The 11008-nt window shown below is 45.2% G+C and overlaps 1 protein-coding gene across 1 annotated transcript; it reads left to right on the forward strand.

Moving 5' to 3' along the window:
- Positions 1–2422: 2422 nt before the first annotated feature.
- On the forward strand, positions 2423–4480 carry LOC119270787 (E3 ubiquitin-protein ligase XB3-like). The gene is made up of 2 exons (XM_037552840.1): positions 2423–2821; positions 2937–4480. Exons 1-2 carry the CDS (start codon positions 2507–2509, stop codon positions 4008–4010), a joined length of 1389 nt encoding a protein of 462 aa, XP_037408737.1. The 5' UTR covers positions 2423–2506; the 3' UTR covers positions 4011–4480.
- The last annotated feature ends 6528 nt before the right edge of the window (positions 4481–11008 follow it).

Raw genomic sequence — 11008 nt, forward strand, 5'->3', positions numbered from 1 at the left:
AAGTTTAAAACAAGCTTTTTCGGGAATGAGTACTTGAAATAACACAAGAAAGAGCTGAAGTAAAGATGGCCAAATTAAAGGACAAAAGAACATATACGATGGAAGCAAGCAACGGTGTTCAGGTGCCTTTTCTCGTGGTTTCTTGAAAAAAGACACTTTTTGAGCGAAAAGGGTGTTTTGGTTGGAGAAAGGAGAGGTGCATGCATGACTGCATGTGGGTCCCAGTCATGGGTATGGCCCTTCTTCCGGGCACACTTCCGTGTCCCCAGACCCCCATAATGCTGACTTAAAATACTAGTCGTACCAGTAATCCCGGCTGCGTTCAACATGTGTGCGCGTCCATCGGAAACAAAACAAAGCACCGAGCACCAACCGAGCAAAGGGAGCATTGGTTGGTTCGGCTTGTGGCCTCGTCTGAAACGGTCGCCGACATGTAGTCAACATAGTTCATAAATCCATCGTCGTTTACATCCTTGTAAAAAATGTTTTATGGCTATTTTTTTTTTTTGCAGAAATGACGCAGATCTATTATCAAAGTTCAGTAGGAGTACAAAGTTTATCAAGTAGAATAAAAAATATACCAAGATTCCAAGACCACTGAACGACTACTACTGCCGCCAAAACAAGCTGCTGACGCGCCGATGTTGCCGTTTCCTTACTGGAGCCGACTTGACCTTATCGATGACAGCCGGAAAGTGTTTGCGATGGTGCTACTAAGGACCAGTGCCCTGGAGTCGCAGTTGTCACCGTTGAACCCTTGAATAGATCTGAAGCACCTGACACCAAATCTCGCCACATGACGAGAAATCCTAACTTCACCGCCCCAAGGGAATGGCAGGAATCCATCCTGGAGCTCTGTTGATTACGTCCAGATGGATGAACTTGAGGAGGATCGGAGTTTGAAAGTCTTGAAGAAAAATCGCCACCATCCGCTCGAGCGCGGCAGCTGCAAGGACTAGAAACCCTAACCTAAACTGCTGACTGGAGCGGAGACATCGAGATTTCCATCCCCACCACCGGTAGCTGGAGTGGCAGCTAGAGGGGAGGCGAATTCATGGGCTCGCCGGCGAAGCCTAGAGGAGAGAGATTGCCTTATGAACCAAGGGACAAGAGGGATTTTTTTTTTGGTGAAGAGGCTTCATGGTTATTTAACAAGACAAACATCACAAACGTTTTGCAAATTATCTACTGGGCGACTGGATGGATTCGTATGTGGTTATTACTGCACCATGCGGAAGAGAGAGGACATTTTACCTTTGGGTGAAACCAGTGGAAGACAGTAGTCCCGGCTACGTTCAACCAGTTTGGATGGTGCCAACAATAAGATTGCTGTTTAGGCATTGTATCATATTTTTTCCTTGTTGTGGCGATTTACTTTTTCCCTGTTGCCTCTGTTTGGGCACTTGAGATGAGACTCAGTTTGGATAATACGTTTGCTTGAATAAATGATTGTGTGCATCATTTGTGCAGATACCGGGGGTATTCTTCCATTCCGAAGAACAAAAAGAAGAAGAAAAAGAAATGGTTATTTTCATCGGTACAAATGGAATAATTCCCAAAGTAACATAATTCCCTTTATCCATATATCTAGGGCCTAATGTATTTTTCGATGCAAATTTTGACCACATGTCAGAGCAATAGTATATGACGTGCAAGTTAGACAAAGCATACAATCAAATTTTTTATGTCAAAGGAGCTTCCAATAATATAATTTTCACAGTATACATCTCATATATTATTAATCTTATCAATAGTGGAATACAGTTTCGAAAAATGCATTAGGCCCTATATATGGATGGAGGAATTTTTAAAAAAATGTGTCTTTTTTCATTGATGGTGGCAAGACAAAAAATTAAAGTTAGTGGGAATCGACTACTATTCAGGTACACATAGGAGTAGAAATTACACAATCAAGGTTGTTATTTTGTTTCCAATCATAAGTACTCCATATTTACACGTTTAGTTCCTTAAAAAGAATGACACTAGTTCAGGAACCACTACCATTGAAAAGGCGATAAAATGGGAGAAATTGACGGAAAGTAAGCTGTCCATGTCATCATCATCAACAAAAACAAAACCAAACTGTAGAAAAGGCAAAGAAAAAAATATCAAGGGAGAAAAGAAAGGAAAATGGCGTCCAAGTGGGAGGGTGTGGACCCGCCCTGATGGATGACATGTGGCATTCACAAATCACAAAGCATCTAATCTCTCCCCCCCTGATTTCAGGTGGAGGTGGGGTGAATGTTTTGTGATTTGTGAATGCCACGTGTCATCCATCAGGATGGGTCTCACCTGCTAATCCGTGAGACCTGGTCTCATAGAATTTTTTTCCGGGTGTGGAAGTCAAGGCAGAAAGATCCAACCGGAGCTCGTGCTCTGAGGAATAAAAAGGCCGCGCACACTCTGAATTTTCCCTCCTCTTCTCCCCCCACTCCGTTCCGTACCACCCACCGCACCGGCACCCCCACCCACCTCTGACCTCGCCGGGGCCGGTCGGCCGGAGGAGATGGGGCACGGGCTCAGCTGCAGCCGCGATGGCGACGAGCACGACTTCTTCAGCGCCGCGCAGGCCGGCGACGTAGACGCGCTCGACGGCCTCCTCGCCGCCGACCCGGCGCTCGCCCGCCGCGCCACCATCTACGACCGCCTCACCGCGCTCCACGTCGCCGCCGCCAACGGCTGCCTCCCGGCCGTCGACATGCTCCTCGCCCGCGGCGTGCGCCCGGACGTGGTAGACCGCCGCAAGCGCACCCCGCTCATGCTCGCCGCCACCCACGGCCACATCGACTGCGCGCTCGCCCTCCTCCGCGCCGGCGCCAATGTCAGTGCCACCTCCGAAACCGAACTCTTTCTCCACCATACGTCCGTCGTCGTCTACCTCGCGACGACTTCCATGGTTTCCAATTAACTGACCCTGATTAAATTTCGATTTCCAGATTTTGATGTTCGACTCGGTGAACGCGCGGACGTGCCTGCACCACGCGGCCTACTACGGCCACGCCGACTGCCTGCGGGCCATCCTCGCCGCGGCCCGCACCACGCCGGTGGCCGACTCGTGGGGCTTCGTGCGCTTCGTCAACGTCCGGGACGAGCACGGCGCCACGCCGCTGCACGTGGCGGCCAGGCAGGGCCGGCCGGAGTGCGTGCACCTGCTGCTCGAGAGCGGCGCCATCGTCTCCGCCCCCACGGGCTCCTACGGCTTCCCCGGGAGCACGGCGCTGCACCTGGCGGCGCGCGGCGGCAGCCTGGAGTGCGTCCGGGAGCTGCTGGCGTGGGGCGCCGACCGCGTGCACCGGGACTCGGCGGGCCGGATCGCCTACTTGGTGGCGATGAAGCGCGGCCACGGTGCGTGCGCGGCGCTGCTGAACCCATCGGCCGCGGAGCCCATGGTGTGGCCGTCGCCGCTCAAGTTCATCGGCGAGCTGCGGGCGGACGCGAGGGCGCTCCTGGAGGCGGCCCTCGCCGAGGCCAACCGGGAGCGGGAGAAGAAGATCCTCAAGGGCACCAAGTACTCGGACTCTTCCTCGCCGGCGCTCTCCGACGCCGGCGCCGGCGACGACGACGACGAGGTCGACGACCAGGAGGACGAGGAGGTGTGCAGCATCTGCTTCGAGCAGGCGTGCAGCATCCAGGTGGAGGACTGCGGGCACCGGATGTGCGCCGCCTGCACGCTCGCGCTCTGCTGCCACAGCAAGCCCAACCCGGCCACGCTGACTCTCAAGCCGCCGGCCTGCCCCTTCTGCCGCAGCTGCATCTCCCGCCTCGTCGTCGCCGACTCCAAGGCCAAGGCCGTCGCGGTCGCGGGCGCCGGCGACGAGGCCGACGAGAAGCCCGCGTCGCCCCGGCTGAGCCGGAGGCGCTCGCGCAGGTCCCGCGAGGGGAGCAGCAGCTTCAAGGGCCTCTCGTCGGCCATGGGGTCGCTGTCCAGCAAGATCGGCCGCGGCTCCGGTAGGCTGGCCGGCGACGGCGACGGCGCGTTCCTGGACAAGCTGGAGCACGACCTCCCTTGAGGCCTTGACGACAGCAGAAACAGAGCTGAACAGAGCAGAGCAGCCAGAACTGCCGCCATTATTTTTGAAGAACCAGATGATCGATCAGGAAGAAGATCAAACGGGTGATCATCCATGGAATCAGATCAAGGTTACATCACATCACATATATACATATGATTACTGGAGTAAAGGTAATTTATACTTGCAGATTAGGAGATTGAATTTGTACTAGTAATTCTTGCAGCACTGGCCAATTGGTTGCCATTATTTTGGCCTGCCATGCTTGGTCGTTCCATTCATCTTGTTACAGGGCAATGTGCCAAGTGGTTTGTGCCTTCCTTGGGTGTGTGTGTTTTGGGTCTCCATTCTTGACCATGATGAATGCATCATGTGCAACTATGTATGTGTCTGTCATGTGTGTAGAGAGAGCAAGAGTCATTTGTAACAAATGAACCATTTGTTAAAGAAAAGGTATCATGTTGACGAGAGAGAGGTGAGATGGATCTGGAATTTGTCTCATGTTTGTGGATAGTTTTGCTCACCAGACTTTACTTGATGCACCTAATAACATGACTAAACATGATGACACTTGCATATTTTGCATTGCTGAATATGGTTGCTAAATGGTACCATATGATTCAGTTCAACAATGTTCTTTATGTGAACTGTGCACCTTTAATCACCAGGCTTAGGCTTAGGTGTACAGTGTACTGCTTCTATTATTAGCCTGATTTTCCTGGTGAGCCAGGAAGGAATATACACTGGCAGAACCTTGGGTGGCCCTGTGTGATATGAGAGAATTATTAGCAGTATTGGACCACCATTAAGAAGAAGGAGAAGAAGATCCCAGTTCTTGGGGCTGGTACCTACCAATCCCCATACAAAACTATGTTTGAATTCAAATTCAAATTTCAAGGAGATGCTTGACATTTTTTCTAAAACTAAATGACCGAAGCACGGTCAATACATCAACCACATCTCGGCATGCACGCGGTCGTAGTATGGCCTGCAGAAAATTTTCAAATGTGACAATGACCAAAGGAAGCCAGGGAGGGGAAAGCCACCGGACGGACACCCAAGTTGTGTATGTTTGACCAATTATGCATTTAATTGGAGAAGAAAACATTGGAGCGTGCATTTCCACATCACAATGTTGATGGCATCATCTTGGCAAGATGCCATGGAGTGACCAAGTAGGTATCTCCTCTATGACGAGAGCGGCTAGATATTTATAACACCTATCATTGAGCTATGAACATGAGCATGAGCATCGTTGAATTGATCTATGATAAGTGTGCCTTTTTCTCGGGTGCGGTCTCCACCTGCATACTTCTAATTAGCAGTTAGCTATGACTGTAGTTACTAGGCTGCCAGGGAGAAGAAGAGCAGCAGCCGCTGAAACTGGACTTTTCGAACAATTCCGGCATTTCGCTAGAATTTTTCGGTTTGGTTCCAACATGAATCTTGTGGAGAAGAAACTCATGTTCCTAATGACGACAGGGTCATATGACATCTCACTGTCATCAAGTATGGTCTATCCCAAAATAACCGGGACCAGAAGTGAGAACAAAAGAATTGGATTATTCAAAGGGGTGGTAACCGCCATGCTTTGACCGGGCGACGAGAAGACCGTGTTCCAGGGAGTAAAACTTGCCACCAATTTTCCTTCTTGTTTACAGATTCATCGAATCAAATCAAAGTTGTATTAGGAGGTCGAATCGAATTGTAGTAATTCTGGCAATATATTCCGTATATTTTTGTCGGCTTGCCATGCCATGTTTCATCCGTTTTCATCATTCATGTTTCCATAGAGTACTCCATTGGCAAATTGCAGTATGCCAAGTGGTTTGGGTGTCTTGGGTTTCGCTGAGCATGATGAAATGTATCATGTGCATGTCTGTGGAGAGCAGAGTTTTATTGTTGTTGAGTATATTGTGTACGTGTATATTTGTGTGTAGGGCCCACCTCCTGTTTCCTTTGTATAGTTGAGGTTATGGCCCACCTCTGTACTTATATATACGTGCCTGGTGCACCGATCAATATATCGAGATTGCACAACCCATATCTTGTCCTTCTACAATTGTAACAAGCGAACCATATTATTTAAAGTTATCATGTTGGTTAGGCATGTGCCATCTTTGGATTCTATCTCATGCTTATGGATGGGCTCAGCTCACTAGACTTGAACTTGATGCATGGGCATGCAGTACTGTCACGGCACCCAGCAACATGACATCGCTTGTAGAGCTGGCTAGTTTAATTGATACAGTTCGCCTGCCCTCAAATCCATTGCCCGCAGAGTTGGCTAGTTTAATTGTTTGGAGGTAAATACACCCAAAGTCATAGAACTTGCACGCGATGGTCAGTTTGGTGCACAAACTTGTAAAATACATGTTTTCGGTCATCAAACTTGTACAGGCGTTCATATACGATCACATTTCATGTACACGGACGTATCCATGGGCTATGTGGCATTCCAGTGTGGCCAGGGCCCATTGTCATCCGCTGTAGCATGTAGATCTGCAGAGAAGCCTTTGGCTTTTTTTATTTTCGTATTAAGCCCCTAAAAATAAAATGAAAAAACAAGCGATGTGGGGTCTTGAAGCTGCAACGTGCCCTAGTAGTCATACGTGGACAACCACCAGACTACTGATCATTCATGTCTATGTAGCATGACTAATTTCTGTATCATATAAACATTGACTGAAAATAATTTTTACAAGAAATGTAACACGGAAAAAATGAGCACCGTGGCTCGACCATGTGACCTTGTGCTCAAGGTTAACTAACATTACCACTGACAACACAACACGTCCAGATGTAAGAAAACAATTTGTATTCTTGTGTTTGTGACATTCAAAAAATATTTATGTGTTACAAAAAAGGTACGCGGCATTTTAAAAAGTTTCAAAAACTTGTATTTGGAAAAATGTTAATCAACACAACACGTCCATATTAACATTTTTTCAAATACAAGTTTTGAAACTTATGTGTATTGAAACATATACTCCATGTGATACATATATCTTTCGATGTTTTAAATACTCCAGTATACATCTATGTTTTGATACACATATATTTTAAATACTCCAGTATACATCTATGTTTGGAGTATTTAAAAAATATATGCTTAATACTTTTTAAGTGTATGATTGGCATTTTTTTCAAATACAAGTTTTGAAAAGTCTTGAAACTTTTTTCAACTATGTTTCTAACATTTTTGGATGGTACGAAACATTTTAAAGCTACACAAACTGTTTTATACATTGTATAGGCATTTAAAAAATGTCATGACCAGTTTTTTTGGAATGCATGAACATTTTTAAAATGCAACGTATCATTTTTAATTACACAAATGTGCTTTACAATGTTTATTTTTTTTAAATGTCACACACCTTTTTTTGTAACACATAAACATTTATTAAATATCACAAACACAATAATATAATTTTTTTTTCTTACATAGAACAAGAAGGAATAACAACATGAAAAGTATTTATCCCATTTGATATGTTGTGTTGTCGAAGCCCGGTGGTAATCTTAGTTAACGTTGACCACGAGGTCACATAGTCGAGCCATGATGCTCCCTCTTTTGGGGTTACATTTCTTGCAAAACTGATTTTTCGGCCGTGTTATATGATATAAAAACTATTTGTGCTATCTAGACATGAATAGTCATTGGTTTGGTGGTTGTTAACCCAAGCCTAGTAGGGGCACGTCCCTAGTTTGTAACCGAACCATCCCTTGTTTTTCCATTTTATTTTAGGGGCTTTATACGTAAATAAAAAATATTTTATTTTAGGGGCTTAATAAGTTAAAAAATAGGTGCATAATACGTAAATAAAAAAAAGCCTACAGATCTACCATGCGTGGTGGGCTTACAGTGGGCCCTGGCCATGCTGGCATGCCACATAGGCCATGGATACGTCTACGTACATGAATTGTGACCATATATGAACATTTGTGCAAGTTTGATGACCAGAAACACGTATTTTACAACTTTGTGCACCAAACTGACCGTCACGTGCAAGTTCTATGACTCCTGGTGTATTTACCTCAATTGTTTGTGTAGGTACCTGAGTTCACTTGTACTACCTGACATGTCCTTCACACTGTGCCTCTTAATTTAATTACTGGTACTATGCTTAGCTACTGCTGCTATGTCCTCTCAGATGCTTTGTTCCTAACTAACCACACCCTCCAACCAAGACCCCGTCACTAAACTAAATGCAAATTCATATTTTGAGGACACGCCTGAGAGTTCTAAAACTAAAGTACTGAACCGCAGTTTCAACTAACCATTTAAGTACATCTCGGTGTGAGAGCGTACATATGCGCCGCGGAAATTTTCAAATGTGACAATGAGCCAAGAAAGTCAAGGAGTGAGAAGCCAATGGAGAAACACCCAAGCTGCAATACTTTTGACGTCTTAATTGTAGAAACTTTGTATATATGCATTTGCACATCACAGGGTGGTGGTATGTCTTCAAATTTTGGATGCATACGGCTAGATAATGGGGCTAAATATTCAGCACAACACGTATCGTTAGTCAATAAATGTGGAGATGATGGCCAAGTGAACCTGTGATAAGAGAGCCTTTTTACTCTGGTGGAGGCTGGCTTCTCTACTAGGCGTTGGCTGGGAGAAGAGCAGCCGATAGTAGGAAGAGACTCTGGGAGTTTCAAGAAGACAGGGGTGAGGTTTCATGTCAGGTTGGACAGATAGACATACAAGTACCATCGCTTACAACACAGTAGTACTAATAAAACACAATACTAATAAGGTTGAATATAGCAGTATCAGTTGTCTCTGTAAACTGTGGTTTAAATACTAGTGTTAGTTCATTAACATTCAAAAAATAGCTCATTAATGATGATGGGTTTGTGAATCGGGCCGTATGATGTTGACTACTCGTACGTTTTCAGATCTACTCACCATGCTGCTTTGTATCTTGTGGCTGGCGTTTTGGTTTCTTTTTGGTGGGCACACATGCTTAATGATGGAATTATATATATATATATATATATATATATATATATATATATATATATATATATATATATATATATTTAAGTCAGCATTATTGGGTTATGGATCCTGGAAATGCCAACTTTCCCTTGCTTCTCTCCTTCTCTTTATAACGCCCAACCTAATCCCCTTTTCAGTGGAAAAGGTATCCTTTGGAATGCTAAACTTCATTTCGTGGGGGTAAGATTATATTTTCTGGTATCGCCTTGTGGCAGCCGCAATCTTCTTCGTTTTCTCATTTTTTTTTACGGTGGTACCCGATTCCTGTGCTGCCAGAAGTATGAACACAAAAAGGAACACCATTACTTTTTCTTTCTTTCTTCTCTAATGTGGCCATGTTCGCTTGTTAACATTTCTTATGTTATTTTAAGTTTCAGTAACTCTAAAAGTACCGCTAATATATATGTTTTGTTTTGCTTCTCTTGGTGTAGAGACACCCATGTTCAAGATTTTTGGTGTTTTTCAAGCAACAACAAATTATTGGTGTTGGGACACGGAAATGTGCTCAAGAAAGAGTAGCTATACCCATGCGTGGGACCCGTACGCACATCTCCTTTCTCCAACCAAAACTCCCTTTTCAGTTGAGAAGTATCTTTATTTTCTTTAGGACCATTATATCGTTTCTTTTGCGAAAATTATCAGATCTATTATAAAGATGCACCAGAAGTACAAAACACCTCAAACATAATAAAAATTACATCAAGGTCCATGGACCACCGACGACCTTTGCCGCCACCAGAACGAGCCACCGACGCGCCACTGTCGCCACTCCATACCAGAGCCGGCCTGACCTTGTCGTTGACAGCCGGGAAGTCTTCGTGCACGTGCCTCTAAGGACCAGCGCGCTGGAGCCGCAGTCGTTGTTGAATCCTTGAATCGATTTTAAGAACCCGACACCAAATATCGCTGTTGCGTATGATCCGAAGCACCAGAAATCCCCTCCCCGCCACCAACCACCGGAGCGACAGGCGGAGGGGAGGCAAATCATGGGCTCGCTAGTGAAGTTCGAGGTGAGGAAGGCTTTCCCTATCTGCCTTGCATGAGGGGAAAGAAAAAGCTCGTCTCCTGTTGCTCCAAAAGAAAAGGCTAGAGTAGCTTAAATCTTTTCTCCCTTTTCAGTTTTGCTAGATGACCTGAACAGCGAACACCGTTGATTCCTCTTCCTTTGTCCTTTAATCTGGGCATCTGTACCTTATCTTAAGGTTCTCTTACACTAACAAAAAGTGTAGGTGTGTCGGTCTGAAAGCCTACCTTTGGACTCTCGTTCATCACTCGCTACTATTAGTAGGTGCATGCAGAGTACCTACCGCTCTACTCCGTAGGAAAAATAGCATTATTGAAAATATTGTCGAATATGATCCAAGAATGCAATTTTTATAACATTATCATTCATATTTTACAAATCAAACCAATGATCAAAGTTTAACAAAATAAAAGGAGGCCTAATAAAACCAGACGAAGACAGTACTACTGTCTGCACTGTCTCACTGACGGTGCACGCATGCATGCGGCTCCTCTTATAAACAATTCTGTTGATCGGCACCTTAATTGCCTACCTTAATCAGGCGACGCCTGCTACTTTCTCACCACTTTTGATCTCTTCTTTTTCTCTTTGTCCAAAGGAACCAGTGCTAATGGAGAGCTTTGGTACTAGTTCAACGGCGATTCTATGTGTAAGCTGTGGGGTCAGCCGACCCCACAACCTTTTTGGGAAATAGCCTAGAATTACTGTTCATTGTGAAGAAAAAATATAAAAAAATCCATATGACCCCACAGATTTATGAGGCTGGCCCCGCCAAACTAGTTGCATGTGTTTTTCATTTGCTGGCTTGCTAGTTGCCTTCACCATACATACGGACTACGGTCACCTTTTTTACCAAAGAGAAGATTTAAGAATTATTAGTCAATCTTAACTAGTGATTAAGTTTAGAATAAGGTTCTTGTCCAACCGATTCATTACCCCGTAACCATCCGGTTAAAAACATCA

Source organism: Triticum dicoccoides, chromosome 3A (assembly GCF_002162155.2).
Source record: "Triticum dicoccoides isolate Atlit2015 ecotype Zavitan chromosome 3A, WEW_v2.0, whole genome shotgun sequence".
Taxonomy (NCBI): domain Eukaryota; kingdom Viridiplantae; phylum Streptophyta; class Magnoliopsida; order Poales; family Poaceae; genus Triticum; species Triticum dicoccoides.